General features: G+C 61.4%; 1 protein-coding gene across 1 annotated transcript in view; it reads right to left on the bottom strand.

Annotated features, from left to right (window-relative positions):
- The window catches only part of ZNF536 (zinc finger protein 536), a 286,091-nt gene that overhangs the window by 77,031 nt on the left and 189,680 nt on the right, over nt 1-19,380 (bottom strand). Inside the window, 2 exon segments of the mRNA XM_070398529.1 lie at nt 12,287-13,226; nt 13,228-13,856. Of these exon segments, the coding sequence (XP_070254630.1) occupies nt 12,287-13,226; nt 13,228-13,856 (1,569 nt within the window).

Below are 19,380 nucleotides of genomic sequence, written 5' to 3'. Positions count from 1 at the left end.
TTCCCTCAGCCCAGCCTGCACCCTCTGCAATCCCGGACCCCTCAGGGGATGTCTGACTGCAATTTAGGCCTGATGCCGGGAATCAGGACTAAACTGGCAGTTCGACATCCCTCTCACAATCCTGGATTGCTGGCTCCTAATCGCTCACCTGCCTGCCTGCCTGGTCACCCCTAACTGCCCCCTCCGCTGGCCTGGTCACCCCCAACTGCCCCCCTGCCGGCCTGGTCACCCCTAACTGCACCTCCCTGCTGGCCTGATTGCCCCACGCAGCCTGCTTGTTCAGTGGTTTGGTTGTCCCTCACTAACCTCCCTGCTGGCCTGGTTGTAGGCAGCCATCTTGTGAGGGTGTGAGGGTTAATTTGCATATTACCTCTTTATTATATAGGATATTACCTCTTTATTATATAGGATATTACCTCTTTATTATATAGGATTGATTTCAGAGAGGGAGAGGGAGAGAGAGAGAAACATCAATGATGAGAGAGAACCATGGATTGGCTGCCTCCTGCACGCCCCCTACTGGGGATGGAGCCCACAATGCGTGCATGTGCCCTGACTGGGAATTGAACCCTGACCTCCTGGTTCTCAGGTCAATGCCAACCACTGAGCCATGCTGGTGGGGCGGAAAGTGCATTTTCTATTCTATTACAGGGCCTTCCACCTCCTCAGGGCTCCAAAAATGTACACGGAACACCTCAATGCACAACCGCGTTGAACGTGACTCGTCCACGTGCATCAGGAGGGTGCTCCGTGGCTGCTCACAGGCTTGGAGGACACAGTGATCCAGGCAAGCGTGCCGGCTCCTCTCTGCTCACGTGCGTCCCCCCCCCCCCCCCCCCCCCGTCTGCGGTGGTGGGAGGGCCTGCGTGGAACGAGGCTACCTGGCCCAGGGGGGAGGGGCGCGTCTCAGTGAGTATGGGAAATGTTCCCGAGGGGAGCGAGAGCGGGGACCAGCGAGAGCCCCGCTCCTGCGACCTTCCCATCACCCGCCCCGTTCATGCTGACTCCCGTGGGAGACAGATGGCAGTGCGGAGTCCGTGGCTCTGAGCCCAGGTCCCAACACATGGGGACGGAGGGCCTGGCCCCTCAGCCACCCTGAGCCCAGCTGGGTGTCGGCATCCCCGCCCGACATCCCGCCGGGTCTCAGGTCTCAACAACTCGGGGAGGCCTGTCTGCTTCGGAAGCCGCGAGAGTCGGGGGCCGGGAAACCCCTCCTGGCTTTTTACTTTTATTATCCGTGTTGATCACCTTCTCCAAGTCAAATGCGTGGCTTCAATGAAAACAAACGACGGTTTCTAGGCCGATCAATACTTGCATCTTTGCCTTTTAAAAAGTAAAAAGTTGCGTGTCACCAAATCCTCATCTCTGCCCCCATCGATCCGGTTTTAATATAACCCAATATTTAATCAATAGAAGCCGCTTTGTGTGAACGACGCCCTAAAAAGGCAGGCGCTTCTCCCCAGGCTTCCAGGGCCCCGAGGTGGGCGCGGCCTCTCCCCCCAAACCCTGCCGCCGGCTTCTCCCCTCGCGTCCTGGGGCCTTGGCTCCTATTCAGTCGGAAGAAAGGGTTTCCGTAGCTAACGATTCCCAATCCAGAACGCTACCTGCTACGGCACAATGGCCGTTCCATCTCCTTAAGCTTCCCGGCCTGACGTTTTTAAAAGGCCAAGAGCCGGGAGCCCGTCTGTAATGCCCAATTTGTGCATCTGCGCTTCCCTCCGACCTGCGCGGGCACCATATGTTTTTAATTATCCTAATGGCCCTAAAGAACCTGTTCGGTGGGAAACACACACACACACACACACACACACACACACACACACACACACACGGTCCTTTTATTACTGGTTTGTAATTTAAACACTTTTAATGGGAACGACCTGGGGGCGGGGGGTAGAGTGGCGGCCCAGAGGCCTGGGGTCCCTCCCAGGCACAGCCATGGGGAGTTCAGGATGGAGTCCCACCCCCCCTCCCCCACCGGCGGGACCCTCGCCCCCTGCCTGACACTGGTAATTGGTCCCATGTGACTGGGCTCCATGGGACCCGAGGAAGAGGTGATCTGGGATCCCCATGAGGCGGGGTCTGGTCAGAGCCTGACATGGTGAGAACGAGGCTGACAAATATTATCCTGGCCTGACCCCGGCCGCCTCCCCCGCGGGGCCTGGCCTGTGCCCCGGGCCACCCACGACCACTCAGCCGCTCTTCCCCACCTGGGCCCCGGGAGCCGCTGGGAGATGGGGTCAGGTTTCCTGGAGGCCTCTCTCTCTCTCTCTCTCTCTCTCTCTCTTTGGGGAACGAGGAGGGGAGCGGACAGGTTTTTTTCCCTGAGGCTGAGAAAATAGAGAAGACCTAAGAATGGTGGGTTCCCAGTTGGTGACGGAAGAAATCTAGAGCAGCCCAGTGCGGCTCTGCCGTTCCCGGAGAGGGGAGGCCATGGAGGGGAGGAGGACAGCCTGCTCCCTGCTCGGGGGCGGGAGGCAGGTTCAAGGTCAGCGGGTCACGTGGAGGACACTGGGTTCCTTCTGTGACGCAGTATCTCACCCTCCGTGGACCACTGGCCCGTGAGGCCTGACAGGTGGGCGACCGTGGCTCTAGGGGACCCAGAGGGACAAGGTGTGAGAACGCCTCCCCGCCCCCACCCCGAGGTGTGAGGGGGCCGGTTTGGTGGTTTGGATGCATCGCCAGCAAGGATCAGACAGAAGGTCGCCCGGGTGGCCACGGCCTGGCTCTGGCCCTCAGCTCCCTCCGGACGCCAGCCTTCCTGAGGGGACAGCAGCCTGTCTGTGCCTCTGCGTCCCCTCGAGTGCGTGGGGAGGAGAATTGCATCTACCGCGCGGAGAGGATGTCATCTGTGTTGTCCCCTGTGACCGAGTCCCACCTCGCTCACCTCCTGACACACACACTCATTCCTAAGCCGCGCACAGCACAGCGTGTATGCTCGGCCGACCCGACCAGAAAAAGGGTATAATTTGGATTCGTTCTCACCAGAGGCTACTGTTTGCGGCTGCTGTCCTTCTTCTATGGGACAATGTGGGGGCGAGAGGGCAGCGCCCTCCACGGTCAGGGGTTGGGCGGCGCCTGCTGAAAACCCGCGCTGTGGGTACTCAGCGAGGCCGACGGCCCTGCACACAGTGGGTGCTTGTTATTGGAAAAACTTGGCGGACGGAGGGACAGCTCGAGGACCGGGCCCCGAGGAGGCAGGGGGCCGTCGCAGGGCCCACCTGGCCCAGGCCGAGGGCACAGTCCTCCCCAGCCCAGCCAGCCGGGCCGGCAAAGGCGCCTCCAGTTCCCGTTCTGAGAGTAACAACCCCCATTAGTGGGATCCCATCTGCTCCCGGGAAGGCAGAGCGGGGAGGGCGCATAAACCCCAAGTTCCCACAGACAACATCTGTCTCAGTGCAAACAATGGACCATTATCTTGTAAATAATTCTGATTAAGCGGCTGCATTTCCTCCTGGAAGGGCGCTGGGGAGGGGCTTGCTGGAGAGGGTCTGCTAGTCTCACCCTCCACCCCACCTCTCACCCCTCACCCCTCGCCCTCACCCCACCCTCACCCCTCACCCCTCACCCCTTCACCTTCACACCCCACCCTCACCGCTCCACCTCATCCCTCACCCCTCACCCTCCACCCCCACCTCTCACCCCTCACCCACCCCCTCACCCCTCACCCTCCACCCCCACTCTCACCCCTCACCCCTCGCCCTCACCCCTCACCCCACCCCCTCACCCTCACCCTCCACCCCCCACCTCTCACCCCTCACCCCTCACCCTCCACCCCCACCTCTCACCCCTCACCCCTCGCCCTCACCCCTCACCCCACCCCCTCACCCCTCACCCTCCACCCCCACCTCTCACCCCTCACCCCTCACCCTCCACCCCCACCTCTCACCCCTCACCCCTCACCCTCCACCCCCACCTCTCACCCCTCACCCCACCCCCTCACCCCTCACCCTCACCCCTCACCCCTCACCCTCCACCCCCACCTCTCACCCCTCACCCCTCACCCTCACCCCTCACCCCTCATCCTCACCCCTCACCCCTCCATCCTCACCCCACACCCTCACCCTCCACCCTCACCCCACACCCTCACCCTCACCCTCACCCCACACCCTCACTCCTCACCCCCTCACCCCTCACCCCTCACTCTCACCCCTCACCCCACACCCCTCACCAATCACCCCTCACCCCTGTGCACTCAGCACCAGCCACAGGCCCAGCACCAGGGCTCCCTCCAGTGCCCCCTGCTGGGCGCTGTCTCCTCTTCCCCTGCCTGTCCGCCCTCTCCCCTCCATCTCCACCGTTTCCCTTCCATTCTGTTCACACCCCTTCTCTCCCTCGTCCTTCTCCCTCACTTCCATCTGCCCAGGTCTCCATTCTCCACCTTCTCCCCCCCCCCCCCGCCCCCCTCTCTCTCTCTTTTTTAAAAAATACATTTTTATTGATTTCAGAGAGGAAGGGAGAGGGAGAGAGAGAAAATCAATGATGAGAGAGAATCATTGATCAGCTGCCTCCTGCATGCCCCACACTGGGGATCGAGCCCGCAACCCGGGCATGTGCCCTGACCGGGAAGCGAACCCTGACCTCCTGGTTCAAAGGTCAACGCTCAACCCCTGAGCCACGTGGGCCGGGCATTGTCTCCTCTTTTGACCGCCCGTCCCCTTTCTCTCTCTGTCCATGTGTCTGACCTGCTCCTGGTGTCTGTCTGTCCCCCCGTCCATCCCTTCGGCGCCCAGCCCTGCTGTGGCTCTCTCCTCTGCCCCCCGGTTGGCCGCGCCCCCACTGCCCGGGACACCCACGCGGTGGGACCGGTGTCCAGTCGGGGCTGCAGGCCCCGTGCAGCGCCCTGCCCTCCGGATGGTCAGTCCTGGGCCGGCAGCTGGTGGGCCCTTCCTCTCACCCGGCGGCCCGGGGGCCAGTGCAGGAGCCTCTGGACTCGCAGGCCTGGCTGCCCCGTGTCTCCCGATGAGAACCCAGGCCAAGGCCACGAGCGGGGCCGTCACACACCTCCCACTCGGGGACGCAGGGTTACCCAGGCCGGGGTGGAGCGTCAGTGCCCGGAGTGACTTCAGGGGGCGTTTTAGGGCCCAAGCTCCCACGTGCAGGACGACAGGAGACCCCTGCTCCCGCGGGCCGGGCACGTGAAATGGTCACATCGCCCCACACGGGGGAATCCGTCTGCTCAGAAACAGGAGAAACGGCCCTGGCCGGTTCGGCTCATGGATAGAGCATCGGCCTGCGGACCAAAGGGTCCCGGGTTCGATTCCAGTCAAGGGCACGGACCTCGGTTGCGGGCTTCTCCTGGGCCCGGGCCCTGGTCGGGGCGCGTGCAGGAGGCAACCAGTCGCTGTGTCTCTCTCACATCGATGTTTTCTCTCTGTCCTCCCCTCTCCCTTCCACTTGCCCTAAAGAATCAGCGGGAACATGTCCTGGGGAGGATTGAGAATAGTAAGTAACAAGAAACAGGAGGAGAAGCTCAACGGGAGCCGGGCCTGTTTCTCACGCCCTGGGAACGGGTGGCTGACGCTCACCACAGGGTCCCCGATGGGGTTCCCCCCCGTACGGGGAGGGCCCAGCTCGGCTGTGATCGGCCCTCACACGGGGCGTCCACATGGGCAAGGGATGGCAGGGGCGGGTCCCCAATACTCTGCAGGGTCCCTACTGCCCAGTACGGGCTCAGCGGGCCTCAGTGTCCCTGGAGCTCCGCCCAGCGCTGACATGGGGGTGACTTGTTCCCTCCAAGGTCGCTCCCTCACACACACCTGTTCCCCAAGGTGCAGGCGGGACACCAGGTCACACTCACCTGAGTGCCAACGCCGCAGGCGGGGGGTGCCCACTTGGGGTGGTACCGGGGGTCCTAGGAGACTGAGGATGAGTGGGCTCCCCTCGACAAGGAAGGGCCCACACGCCGTGTAAACCCCGTCACCCTTGCAGCCCTGCCCGGGCGGGCACCTCAGCCGGGCCTGTCCCTGCCGCCTCACCCCCCCACATCCTATAAAAGAGCAATAATCAGTTACATTGGCTGCAGATTGGCTTTCCTCCCGTGGCTGCCTTTCTCCCGGGGTGTGGGTCCAAGAGAGCATGTTCCATTCACCCTGACAAGAAGCCACGTACAGGAAGAAAGCGTAGCCTGTGAGCCTTGGGCCTGAGATGGGGGTCCGGGCCACCCCCAGGGGAGGGCGGACTCCTCTAGGGCCGCCGGGCCGGGCAGGACGGGGGTTTGTGCAAGAAGGAGCTGGCAGAGCCCCTGACGGGCTCGGGCGCAGAGCGGTGGGCGCCACGTGACCACCGTGACGTTTCTGGGAGTAAAGGTGACCACACCAGCGAGGATCCCCTCCCAGAGTTCTTTCATCTACTTTTTTATTGATTTTTAGAGAGAGGAAGGGCGAGGTATGGGGAGAGAGAAACACCAATGATGAGGGAGAATCATGGACCGGCTGCCTCCTGCACATCTCCCACTGGGGACGGAGCCCGAAACCCGGGCCTGTGCCCTGACGGGAATCAAACTGTGGTTCCTCGGTCACCGCTCCACCCCTGAGCCCCACGGCCGGGCCCTCCAGAGTTTAGGTTCCTTTAGGCATCTCAGAGCATCTGCATTTGATCAGAGCCAACTACTTCCCAGCACCTGTGACGAAACGTGGACTTGAAGACTCTGCAGGGTGACGGGTTCCCGTCGTCAGCGCACCCTCCCTCCCCACCGCCGGCCACTCACGCTGCCCTGGACCCTGAGCCCTGGTGGCAGCAGGTCCCCGTTGCAGTGACCGTGACCAACAGGGCGGGGGAAACCTCACAAGGAGCCGCGCCCTCTCCTCCCACCCCCACGTCCCCAGGCCGAGGCTCTGTCCAGAGGGCCCTGAGGGTGCTCGTCTGGATGTGGGGGGGGGCGCCCCCTCCTTGGCAGCTGAGAATGTGGCTTCTTAAACCAAACGGGGCACCGCCTCAGCAGAGGGAGCCCCCGGCAGCTCCCAACAGGGAAGCGTGGGGCCCTGGGGTGACTCAGCCTCACGGAGCCACCAGGAGGCAACCGACACATGGGGAGTGCAGGCGGGGGCAGGGGGGTGCAGGGGTGTCTCCTGACATTCCGCCCACTTCCCAGGCAGCCCGCATGCTCTGTGTCTCAGCTTCCCCACCCACAGGGCCCGAGAGGTGTGGGGGTCCCAGATGCGGGAACACCCCTTGTACAGGGACGAGCGCCCCTGGTGTCTGGCTCTCCCCGCCTGCCACAGTCACCCCCAATCGGGAGGTCTCTGTCCATTTGTGAAGCAGTCCCAGCGGGACGCCCTAAAGATGATGGAATGCGACCTGTCACCCAGCAAACAGCCCCGGAACCTTAGCGCCCCGGGGGTCCTCTGGGGGCCCCCACCCACGGGAGGGACTCGAGGGGCGCAGGGAGGGGCGGGGTCACCAAGAGAATGAACACAATGACTCAAAGCCGCACTGCGGTGTCACAGCTTTTATTAGCAACAGCAAGACAAGTGACGGGGCATTTCAGCATCGTCTTCATTCCACTCGCACGTGACCTCACTGCTAACGGGGCGCACAGCACGCTTCACTCTAACAGACTCGAAGCGACAGCGATCAGCGCACACGCCTTCGTCCCCGGGTCACCTCCGCGCATCTGATTACCCGACCACACCCGGTCCCCAGGGAAGTGACCCCTGGCACACCGACGCCCCCCCCCACCCCTGCACATGTGGCCTCAGCCCCTGCTTGTCAGCCGTGGGTGCCGAGGTGCCGTCCTGGGTCTGACCGTCACGGGCTCGCGGGGAACGCCAGGACCTGCACCAGGTCGCACCAGCAATGTCACTGCTTATGCACTAGGGAGAGGGGACCACTGCACGCTTCTGGGCTCTTCTATGCGTCACAAAGACAGGACGTCGGGCACAGGAGGTGGGGCCTGGGACCACGTCAGGGCCGCCGGGGAAGGAAGCCGCAGCCCCATCCCCATGGCAGGCCTTTCACGGGCAAGGGATTGGGGGGCAGGGGGCTCCAAGCACCTGGTTTGTCACCAGGAGGCACAGCGGGAGGGAGCGCTCGCCCCACGCATCACTGAGCCGTGTTGATCTCGAGGCGCGCGGGGACACGTGGGCAGCGTTTCCGCCTCCCGCCTCTGCGTACATGCCGTGGGCGCGCCTCGGGCACACACACCTACGCCCACAGCGACTATCTGCTCAACACACGAGTGTGCAAGTCGATCTCCTCCTGACCTGCACAGGGACGGGCGCGGGAGCTGCCGGCGGGCAGCGCGGACACGCCAGGGCCCGTCCAGCTGGACCGGCTAGAACGGGGGTCACTTACCTGCAAGAAAACGTCACAGTCATTAAACAGTCCCGGGCCCGGGGCCGGAGGAGTCCGAGAGCAAGGGCGCATGGCCTTGACTGCTCGGGGGGCGAGGCCCACAGTGTTTGGAAGACAACCCCCCCCCCCCCCCCCGCCCCCTCTCCTGCAGCGAGAACAGCATGAGGTTAGAGCAGGCGGCGGCCAGGCGGCAGGTGCAGGGCAGCGCGGCGGGAGGTGAAGGCCTGTGGAAGCGAGCGTTGTGCACAGCAGCAGGACATGGCAGGGAGGACCTGACCCAGTGGCTGGTGTGGCGAGTGCAGGCGATGGGGACAGCGATGGGGCCACACGCCCCTGGCCCACGGGGTGGCTGCGCCCACGGGGTCTGCACGTCCCCGGGAGAGGGTGTCTGTCCTGACTACACTCAGCATTCTCGTCCTCCCCGCGAACCCCAGGTCCTGCCAGGGAGGGAAGTGTGTGAGTGTGTGAGTGTGTGAGTGTGCATGTGAGTGAGTGAGCAGGTGTGAGTGTGTGTGAACGCGTGTGAGTGTGTGCCAGTGTGTGTGCATGTCAATATGTTGTGCATGTATGTGTGTCCATGTGTAAATCTATGCGTACACGTGTGTGCACTTATGCGTGTGTTCACATGCATGCATGTGTGTGCACTTGTGATCACACATGTGCGTGCATGTGGGCTGAACCAATGAGCTCTGCTGCTCCCTGGCTGGGTCCCGGGCAGTAGCGCCCATGGGATCGAGGGGAACTTGGACAGGACGACAGAGGAAGGCGTCCAGACCCCCTCCGAGGCCCTGTTGACTCAGACAGTAGCTTTTGGAGCCAAAACTCCGAGGCGAAAGGGACGGAACATAAACAAGGCTACATGTCACCCGGCTGCCGACTCAGACACCGTCCATTTGTTTGTTCTGAAACGGGGAGCAGACTGTTTGGCAAATACAGCGGGTTCACACATCAGCTCTGTCACCCTCAGGGCGAGCGCCCTCAGGCCCAGGCATCCCCAGTCCTTGCAAAGGAGGAAGAAGGGGGGTGGGGGGCCGGGAGGGGGGACCACAGGGAGGGAGGAGGGGGCTCGGAAGGAAGAGGCCAAATGAACCTGGGCACTGGGCTCCCCAAACCAGGGAGGTTCGCTCCCCGCTTCTCCCCCGAGTGCAGGCGGAGCAGTGGGGGCCGGGCCTCACCTGGGGAAGCCCCAGGTGTACAAGGAGCACCAGAGTCAGAGTCAAAGGTACTTCCTCCCCCCTCCCTCTCTTCCTCCTTCCTCCTTTCTCCTTCCTCCTTTCTTCCCTCCTTCCTCCTTCCTCCCTCCTCCCTCCCTTCCTCCTCCCTCCTTTCTCCTTCCTTCCTCCTCCTTCTTCCTTCCTCCTCCCTCCCTCCTTCCTCCCTCTTACTCCTTCCTCCCTCCCTCCCTCCTCCTTCCTCCTTCCTTCCACCCTCCTCTTTCTTTCCTTCTTCCTCCTCCACCCTCCCTCCTCCTTCCTCCCTCCCTCCCCCAACCCCTCCCTCCTTATTCCACAGGTGGAGTCAGTCACAGAAACCCATTCACCCGCTGGCCTTGGTTCCCCCAGGTGCTGCTGCCCAAGGGCCAAAGGGGTGACCAGGCAAAGGTTGTCACATTCCAGGAACCGCAGGGGCTCCCAGGAACCGCAGGGGCGTTGGGAGCTGCTGTTTGGGGGCGGGGCGGGGAGCAGTGCCCTGGAACTCAGCCTGGAGGGAAAGGGCTCCGGAGACAGAGCAGGCACCAGGCCTCCCCACCCTCTGCTCCCAGGCCCAGCTTCCTCCAGCAGGGACAGGAGGAGGGGAAATTAATGGGTAATATGAGCTCATTTCAATAATAAAGAGCTCGTGAAAGCGCTGGTTTTGATCTTTTCTGATGCCTGGATTCCTGGCAGGAACCAGGGTCCTACTCAGGGATCTGAAAGCACTGAAAATAGACTTTAAACAACACCCCCAAACAACAGCCAAAAAGGAAGCCCCCCCTCACACACACACAGAACACCAGCGAAAGGAAGACTCCCGCGTCCATCCATGCCGTGCTCCCCCAGAAGAAACGGGGGGATTGGACTGGCACACAACCCTTTTCTGCGCCTTTTAAATATGGTTTTAACAGCTTCCAAGGGAGGGGGTGTGTGTGGCTAAAAACAGAACCGGGGCCGGGGTGGGGCCTGCGAGCCACTCAGCATAAGGGCCTGTCAATATTTTGGGGGGCTGTCAGGAAGCCATTAGTGGTTTTTGAGAATTCAAAAAATATCTCTGACTGCCTGGTCCATTTGCTCGTGAATCAGGAAGGAGAGGGAATATATATCAATTTCAAGTAAGAACCAAGTCCAGCTGCCTGAGTCCCGTGTGTGTGCAAGGAAGGTCAGATTCAGAGGCTTCAAAATACGCCCGCCCTCCTCCCTCCCTCCTTCCCTTCCTTCCTTCCTCTGTCCCTCCCTCCCTCCCTCCTCCCTCCTCCCTCCCTTCTCCCTCCTTCCCCTCCCTCCTCTCTCCTTCCCTCCTCTTTTCCTCCCTCCTCCCTCCTCCCTCCCTTCTCCCTCCTTCCTACTTTCCTTCATCCCTCCCTTCCTTCCTTCCTCTGTCCCCTCCCTCCCTTCATCCCTCCTTCCTCCCTCCCTCCCTCCTCCCTCCTCTCTCCTTCCCTCCTCTTTTCCTCCCTCCTCCCTCCCTTCTCCCTCCCCTCCTTCCTACTTTCCTTCATCCCTCCCTTCCTTCCTTCCTCTGTCCCTCCCTCCTTCCTCCCCCCCTCCTTCCTCCCTCCCTTACTTCCTTCCTTCCTTCCTCTGTCCCTCCCTCCCTTCATCCCTCCTTCCTCCCTCCCTCCTCCCTCCTCTCTCCTTCCCTCCTCTTTTCCTCCCTCCTCCCTCCTCCCTCCCTTCTCCCTCCCTCCTTCCTACTTCCCTTCATCCCTCCCTTCCTTCCTTCCTCTGTCCCTCCCTCCTCCCTCCCTCCCTTTCTTCTTCTCCCCTTCTTTCCTCCCTCCTTCCTTCCCTTCTTTCCTTCCTCCTTCCTTCCCTCCTGCCTTCCTCCCTCCCTCCCTCCTTCCCTTTTACAACAAGTGAAGTGAGTCACAGAAACCTGTTCGCAGACTAAGGATGGAAGGCACCCCCGCCATTCGTCTCTGGGGAGGGTGTTTGGGGCTGAGCGTCTGTTCTGAGAGGCCTCCCAGCAAGACCATGTGAGCCCCACGAGAAGGCTGGGCCACCTGCAGGCGGAGACACTCATGACCGTCCATGCAGCCCTCCCGCCCGCCTCCGTCCCCCAGAGCCCGCGCGGGGCCTCGTTCTCAGCTCCGGAACCCCCGGGGGAGCCGTGTTCTCCCAGGAGGTAAAGAGGCGCCGGTGTGCTAAGCGGAGCAGACAGGCGAGGGCCCGAGACACGCGGGGTCACAACACAGCGACTGGGGCTGCGCACTTCTCGCTGGGACAGCAGACGGACAGGCGAAGAGACAGACAGACAGAAGGCAGCAGCGGGACAGAGGGCCCGGGCACGGATGCTGCCGCTAAGGGTGAGTCGCAAACGCCCGGCGCCCGCCCCCTTTGGAGACAGGGTCACCGGGTCCCCGCCGCGGGGTCCGTGTGACGGTCTCAGAGCCTCGCGTGGACGTGAGGAGCGCGGGTTTGGCTGAGCACAGCGGGGGGCACCGTCTTAGGCGCCGTCAGCGTCAGTTAACAGTGCGGCAGAGTTTGCAAGCTACCACGTCTCTTCCCTTTACGGCCCCTTCCCCTCCAGGGATCACAGACAGGGGTCCTTCCCCCGGGAGGCCCACCCCCTGCCCAGGGCCCCGCCGGCGAACAGGAGCCCCGGCCTGTGGGCTGGGCCACCTGCACTGGCAGACGCTCATGACTGTCCATGCGGCACCGCCACCACCGGGGGCCCCTCTGAGGTTCGGTTCAAAGCCCGTGAGTTAGTCAAGTCTCCCCTGTCCGTGCTGACAGAGCGCACGCTCCGCCCGACGTGCTGGGGAAGGAACCCGGGAGGAGGCTCTAGAACTTACCGCACACGTCCGGCCTCTTGACGCATCCCGCGCCGGCCGCGCCCCCGGCAAGTCCATTGAAGGCGGCCAGGCCCTCGGAGCTGTAGGCCCTGAGGACCGACAGCATGTTCATCGGCTTCTCCAGGCCCGGGGGCCCGCGCTCCGGCCGGGCCAGGCCTGCTGCGGGGTCCTGGGCTGGGAGGAGGCCTGGGCTGTGCCACGGCTTCTCCGACGGCTGGGGCAGGGGTGACGCCAGTCCCTGGACGGGCTGAGGGGCGCCCGTGGGCAGCAGGCTGTCCCCGCCGTCACCGCCGCTGTCCTTGCTGAGGGCCGCGGGCGGCTTCCTCGCCACCTCGGGCTCCGTGTCCATCTCCTCGTCCTCGTCGTCCCCCTTGGCGGAGTCCATGTCGTCATCGGAGGCGACGTCGGACAGGCCGTCGGGCGTGCTCTTGTCTGCGGTGTCGGGGATCACGATTGGGGCGTCGTCCTCCGAGGGGGCCTGGCCATCGGGCCCCTTGTTGGGGCAGGAGCTGGCGGCCCCCGCGCTCACCGCACCAGGGTAGACGCCGAACTGCTTGTAGAAGTCAGACGGGAAGTGGCAGAACGCGGGGTCCACGTGGCCGGGCCAGGGGCCGCTCTTCGGCTCCCCCAGCGTCTCCGCGGCCGGTCCTGGGGCCGTCTTCTCAGAGGCAGAGTCCAGAGGCCCCATCAGGGCGGCCAGGGGCCCCTCCTTGCTGGACGGTACAGAGGGCAGCAGGGCCGCCTTGCCGGCCTCCCGCGCCTGCTCTTTGCCGGGCACGGCCACCCCCACGGCAGGGTCCCTGCGCTTCGCTCTGCCCAGGTGGTTGGCCTGCAGGTGCAGGGCCATGAGCTCCACGGAGGACGTGGTGAATGCGCAGAACAAGCAGCCGTGCCAGGCCACGCTGTCCCGCACCGTCACCTGGGAGCCGGGCAGGGCGGGGGGCGTCGGGCCGCACAGACAGATCCAGGGGCTCGTACTGCGACTTCTCCGACTTCCTGGGGGGCGCCTTCCCGCCGCCTCTGTCCTCGCCGTCCACCCCGTGGACTTTAGCGGAGGGAGGGTCCAGCGGGGCCTTGTCCTTCGCGCCCTTCTCCCTCCTCAGGGAGCTGAGGACGAAGCTGTCCATGAACGCCTGCAGGGACCCCTGGAAGCTCACGCCGTTGCCCGCCAGGCTCTGGTAGGCTCTTCCGACTTCGGAGAAGTGGGCGCTTTTGGAGGGAAGGTCGGCGCCTTTCAGAGCGTCTGACGGAGGCTCCGAGGAAGACAGGCCGCCGGCCTGGCCGGGATGGTCCCCCGACGACAGCGCTCCGGCCGGCCACTGCTGGGCGGCGGGCCCCCCTCGGAAGTCCATCCCGGGGAGGCCCTTGAAGGCACCCCTCAGGATGTCGGGCCTGAGGAACAGCGCAGCTTTGCCAGACGGCTCGTCCCGGGGGTCTTGGCTGGCGGGCTGGCCGGACAGGGGCCCCGCCCCGTTCTGTCGCTCCCGGTGATGTCGCTCCAAGTGGTACTTCAAGGACGCGGACTGGGTGCCGGCGTAGTCGCAGTGCGGACACTTGTAGGGCTTCTCACCTGCAGGGTGTGGGCACGGGAGAGACAGAGAGAGAGAGAGAGAGAGAGAGAGGAGAGGAGTTTATCTCACTTTGCTGCCGCGCGGCTAGAAGGAGCAACGTTTGTTCTTGGACACAAAGCAGCGCCAACTAATAATTAGTCGGAGAACAACTGCTCGTTAATAGAAGAATAATTCGTGCTTTTCAGCCTTTTTAACGACTTCGTACCATTTGGGACTACTCAGGAATGACATACTATCCACACACAATTAGCTATCTCTTTCTTCATCTAACGTGTGCGAACGGCTATAGATTTAAAAGCTATGATTATGAAAATTAAGCATAATAATTCCAACCACAGCGATCATTAAAAGTAGAAGTTTAGGAAGACGGCGTACGTAACAAATGGCCGGGTGCAGCATTTTGTGTATACAAGGGCCCTGAAATTTGTTTAAATTATACACATGGAAACCATTTTTAAACCTAAAAATTTTATGGCCCTGTTACGCAAGACTGAAATGAATGATTTAAGTCTCGCTCCGCAGTAAATCATGGATATAATTAGCAAATGGCACACAGCGCGGGCCATTCATCATTATCGGGAGGGCACCCTTCCAGGGCGCGGGCAGCGGCAGACCCACGGCATTGTTTCCAAATAAAGATCCATAAATACCGATTCCCTAAAATATTAATGCCGCTACAGTGCATTACGGCGGCGGCACGTAAAGACGTATAGTTAAGATAAAAAGCAGTCAATAAACCTTAAAAGAAAACGAGTAATAAAAAGGGGCAAAATATATTTAGCTTCTGTATTTGAAATTAACATTATCTACTGGTCTTCGCAGGGCCTTAAATTTGTTCTAATGGCGAACCTAACGCGGCGGCAGTAAAATGCGTAATTTACCTGTAATAAGCGCTTTCGAGAGAATAAAAATCGCGTTAAGGGGCGTTTTAAAACATATAAGGCCATTTTCACGAATTAAATATTTATTTCCATTCAACACCCAACTTCTATTGTTCTTGCCTCCACGGAAGAGGCCTGGGCACGTGGGACCTGGGTCAGGAGCACTGTGGGCCCGAGGGGGACAGGAGGCGACGCACACGCGGGTGTAAATGCAGCCCAGGGCTCCTGAGCGCGCCCAGGTCTCCCCCGGACTTGGGGATGGATGAGCGCTCCACGGGGACAGTGGCGTGACCATCCCGTGAGCTGCTCCCGCAGCGACGCCATCACACCCACACGATCTCCGAGGGACTTAGTACACGAGGCCACTGGTGCCTGCCGGGCTGGGCCGATGCCAACTCCCGTCCTCTGGGCGTGGGCACTGGGGTGACACAGCTGCTGAGGGGAGGACTTGGCAGCCAAGAGGACCGGCAGCCCGGTTCCGGGCCGGGGACTCCCCGTCACCCCCAGACCCAGTGCCGGCCTGGTCCGCGCGCTGCCATGTGCCTCCTGCTCAGTGGCTGCAGGGCTCCCGGGCAGCTCGAGATGCCTGTGGGTCTGGGAGGGTGTCCATGGGGGAAGGTCCTGGGGCTCTGGCTGGACCCTGCCGAGGACCGAGAGGACGACGCACCCTCTGACGTGTTGGCGCCGCCTCCACGTCCCGCCTCAGTCCCGTGGGGGGCCCAGGTTCACCTAAGAGGTGCAGAGTCATTCACACACATGGAGTGACGGGTGAATGAGCACATCTGGTCTCCCAAGTCAGCCGGGGAGTTGAATGAAGAACCAGAGATGAGGCCTTTATCCTCACGGCCTTCAGAGGAGACATGTCATACGCTCATGCACACACATCCTACACCACACACACTCTGTACATCACACACACGCATATGCACACACACAAAACATACATCACACACATCACATAACACACACATCACATCACACAACACACACACATCATATAACACATACATCACATAACACATCATACAACACACACATCATATAACACACATCGTGTAACACAGAGACACACACGTGCGCGCACACACCTCTTCCATTTGGCCAACGGACAAATGCGAGCCCACCTGTGCTGAGAGCTGCTGCCCAGTCCGCGCCACCCACCTGGCCACTTGCTTCAGCCCGACGCGGGGCTGGTGCCAACGCCTCGGGCGTCTGCCCAGGAGCGAGCCGGTGGCCGCCCAGCCCCTCCCCCGCCCAGCAGGCTCTGCCCGAGACTTGGAAAGGCGCCCCCTGTGCAGCCTCGTGGCACCGGCCGCCCAGACCCGGCCAGCAGCACCATCCAGCTGAGTGACTGGCCACTTAGGCCTTAAGTGAGTCCAAACCCACTGGGGGGACCACTCGGGCTGCCCTGAGCTTCTCGGGGCGCCTGAGACCATGATGTCTGGGACGCTGTCTCTGCATCTGCCTGGTGTGGGAGCCGTCCACTCAGGGGCCTTCCCAGCCAGGCTCACCTTGGCTGCAGGGAACACGGGCAGACCCCACGCCTCTCCCACAGGGCGGCCGCCACTCAAGTCCAGCCAGCCGTGGACACGGCGACCGCCAACGCTCTAGGCCAGTGATGGCGACCCTATGACACGCGTGTCAGAGGTGACTCGCGAACTCATTGTTTCGGTTGATTTTTCTTTGTTAAATGGCATTTAAATATATAAAACAAATATCAAAAATAGAAGTCTTTGTTTTACTATGGTTGCAAATATCAAAAAATTTGTATATGTGACCGGCACCAGAGTTAAGTTCACTAGGTGTTTGACCAAACGGAGCAGGCGGATGTTTACGCTGATAACCCTGTGTGTCTCGTGACTGATGTTGTAAACGTGCCAATGACCCTGGAGAGAAACTAGGCTCCCACCCGGTAACGGTGCGGGTGAGCGATGTGGGATCGTGCACCTGAAACCTGCGTACTTTCGCTAGCCAGGGTCACCCCACAACTTCCATAAAACGGAAAAGAAATCAGTGGAACCATCTTACAGTGAAACCAGCTCCCGCCGCCGTGGCGACGAGCTGCACACTCCGCTTTGGGGGAGCATCGGTACGTCCTCAGGTAACTGCAGAAGAAACTACAGAAATATGGGGCGTCCCCCCCCCCCCAAATGTAGCCGCGCACTTAGAATCATTGTAAAGGCAGTGTTCATCCAAATACATTTCATTCCCAAGACGGAGCTAACAGCTGTTGAAGTCTGCGTACATTCTGGGGGACTCCCTGTCTATGGCCACCTGATTCCTTTCGTTCATCCCACCTATTTCCTTTTTTTTTTTAAATATGTTTTTATTGATTTCAGAGAGGAAGGGAGAGGGGGAGAGATAGAAACATCAACAAGGAGAGAGAATCATGGATCGGCTACCTCCTGCAAGCCCCACACTGGGGATGGAGCCCACAGACAGCCCCGGGCATGTTCCCTTGACCGGAATCGAACTGTGACCTCCTGGTTCCTAGGTGGACGTTCAGCCGCGGAGCCACGCCGGCCGGGCCACTGAACCTATTTTCTCACGGCCATAGCTTTCATCGTTCTGAGCCTCCATGTTGCACTGGATAAGCCAGAGGAGCAAGTTCCTAAAATCACAGGTGGGTCCCTATGGGTCTCCGAAAACTCCCCTTTCTCGGGCCTTTAAGAAGGACCTCGCGCCTCTGATGTGTCCTTGCTGTTTCTTGTTCGTGAAGGGCTTTGGGTTTGACGTTGAGGTGCAGACGGTCGGTTTCCGCGTTGGCGGCGGCAGCGGAGTCTCCTCGCTATTTACTCAGCCTTCCTCCCCGTCTTTACTCGGTTAACACCGGGAGAGACAAATGCGGCGGCGCCTTCCGGGGCAGCTCCAGTCCATAAATATAAATCGTGCGCTAATTCCCCCGCAGCATCTCTGCGCTGTAAACCTGGAGACTTCGCACACAGCTGCCGCGCGCTAAACAGTGGCTTGTCCAGAAGGGGACAATCTGTGTCTCTAATTGCTGTCGCTGGAGCCGAGATTCATTAGGCGACTTCCCCATTACACGTGAGCATTAATTTGTCTGATGAAATATCGCCGCCGCCGCGTTCATTAGCCGCGCCCGCGGTACACGCGCCGGCTCCCGCCTCGGACCCGTGGTGAGTCCCGCTGATGGCTGCTTCCCCGCTTGGTGTTTGCTGGGAAAGTTCCCCCCCACGTGACCCTGCCGCTTCTGAGGAAACTTAAATCCACCCAATTATTTTCCCACAAAAGTTTGGGATGTCCTTAGGGCAGGGAGAGAAGACGGGGGGGGGGGGGGCTGTGGGGGAGAGGACTGGCTCTCCGTTCATCCTGGGGATCTACGGACGCCAGGAAATGTTAACTCGGGACAAAAGGGGAAAAAAGAATCCTCTCCTTTGGGGCAAGTGGGCATTTTTTTTTCCTTTTTTTCATAATCGCGCAGGTGGCAGGGCCCCACTAAGCCCGACACACGCTCTCTCCTTCTGGAATAGGAAACGGCAGAGGCCGCCCGGCTGCCCGATCCGATTCTCATCAGCCCAGGGGGGCGTGTCGAACAGGACAGGAGCTCGAGCTCCCCAGGGTGTGCGGTGGAGCCAGCGGGGGGCCTCCCGGACCCGAGGGTCCCTGGGAGCTCCCTCCACGCAGGGAGCTGTGCGGGTGTCGGGGACACAGCCGAGCTGCGGTGCAGCCCCGCTCCCCTGCCTAAGGAAGAGGTGTGGGGGGACGGGCAGTCGCTGAGTAGGGGAGGGAGGACGCGGGAGGGGCCCCCTCCGCCCACATGTCTTCCCACCCAGGTTCTCACCGGGCCGCCTCCCGTCCCACCCAAGGACAACACGTCGGCGACACCGTGAATGTCTCCCGTGCTCCTGCGGGTGCTGATGGGAGGAATTCAGAAGACGGCACGGGGGACACATCGCTTCGTTTCGATTGGGTGCCTCGTGTCGCCTGGGCTCTCACCCGCCGTCACGGGTGAGCCGATGCGCACACGGACCACTGCCTGCTCTGCTCCTGCGCACGCGTGCGAGCGTTCCCCACCGTCTTTGTTCTCTGATAAAAAGGAAATTGATCTTTATCTGGATACAATCCTGCCTTTTACACTCGGCACATGCTGCTGGGGGGGGCGGGGAGGGTGCGGGGGGCGTTTCCAGGGCGTCTTCCACTTTCTTCCTTCTTCTGGGCGCTTCCCAGAAGGCCTCTGCTCACAGCCCGGTCTCCTCGCTCCCCTCATGTCTCCAGGACTATGAGTCATACGTTTCAGAAGAAGTTTGTGAAGCGGGAAACACAGAAGTTTGGGAAAACCGTGTTTCTCAAGCGTTTTTGATGTTAAATCGTCAAAAGCAGCATCCACCTGCTTCCGTCCAGGTCCCGAGGCCTCCGGCGGCCTGGCTCCTTTTCTCCGGAATGTTCTGGGAGCATCTCTTACCCGCGGCCAGCGGAGGGGGTTGGGCCCACGGGGTCGGCAGGCTCCTGGCGGGGAGGCCCTGACCGTTTCTCTCCTGCCCCACAGCCCCTGGGGGCCGGGGCCACGGAGGGAGGCACAGCCACTGGTGGGCCCGGCCCAGGGGTACGTGGCCAGTCTGCCCTCCTGAGACAGCCGTGGCAGGGCCCTGGGGGCCTGTCCCCATGTCCTGGCAGGACGGGG

The sequence above is a fragment of the Myotis yumanensis genome, unplaced genomic scaffold, assembly GCF_028538775.1.
Source record: "Myotis yumanensis isolate MYYU_CA2020_CCGP unplaced genomic scaffold, mMyoYum1.0.hap1 SCAF_18, whole genome shotgun sequence".
Lineage (NCBI taxonomy): Eukaryota > Metazoa > Chordata > Mammalia > Chiroptera > Vespertilionidae > Myotis > Myotis yumanensis.
This window is presented reverse-complemented; position numbering and strand designations above follow the sequence as displayed.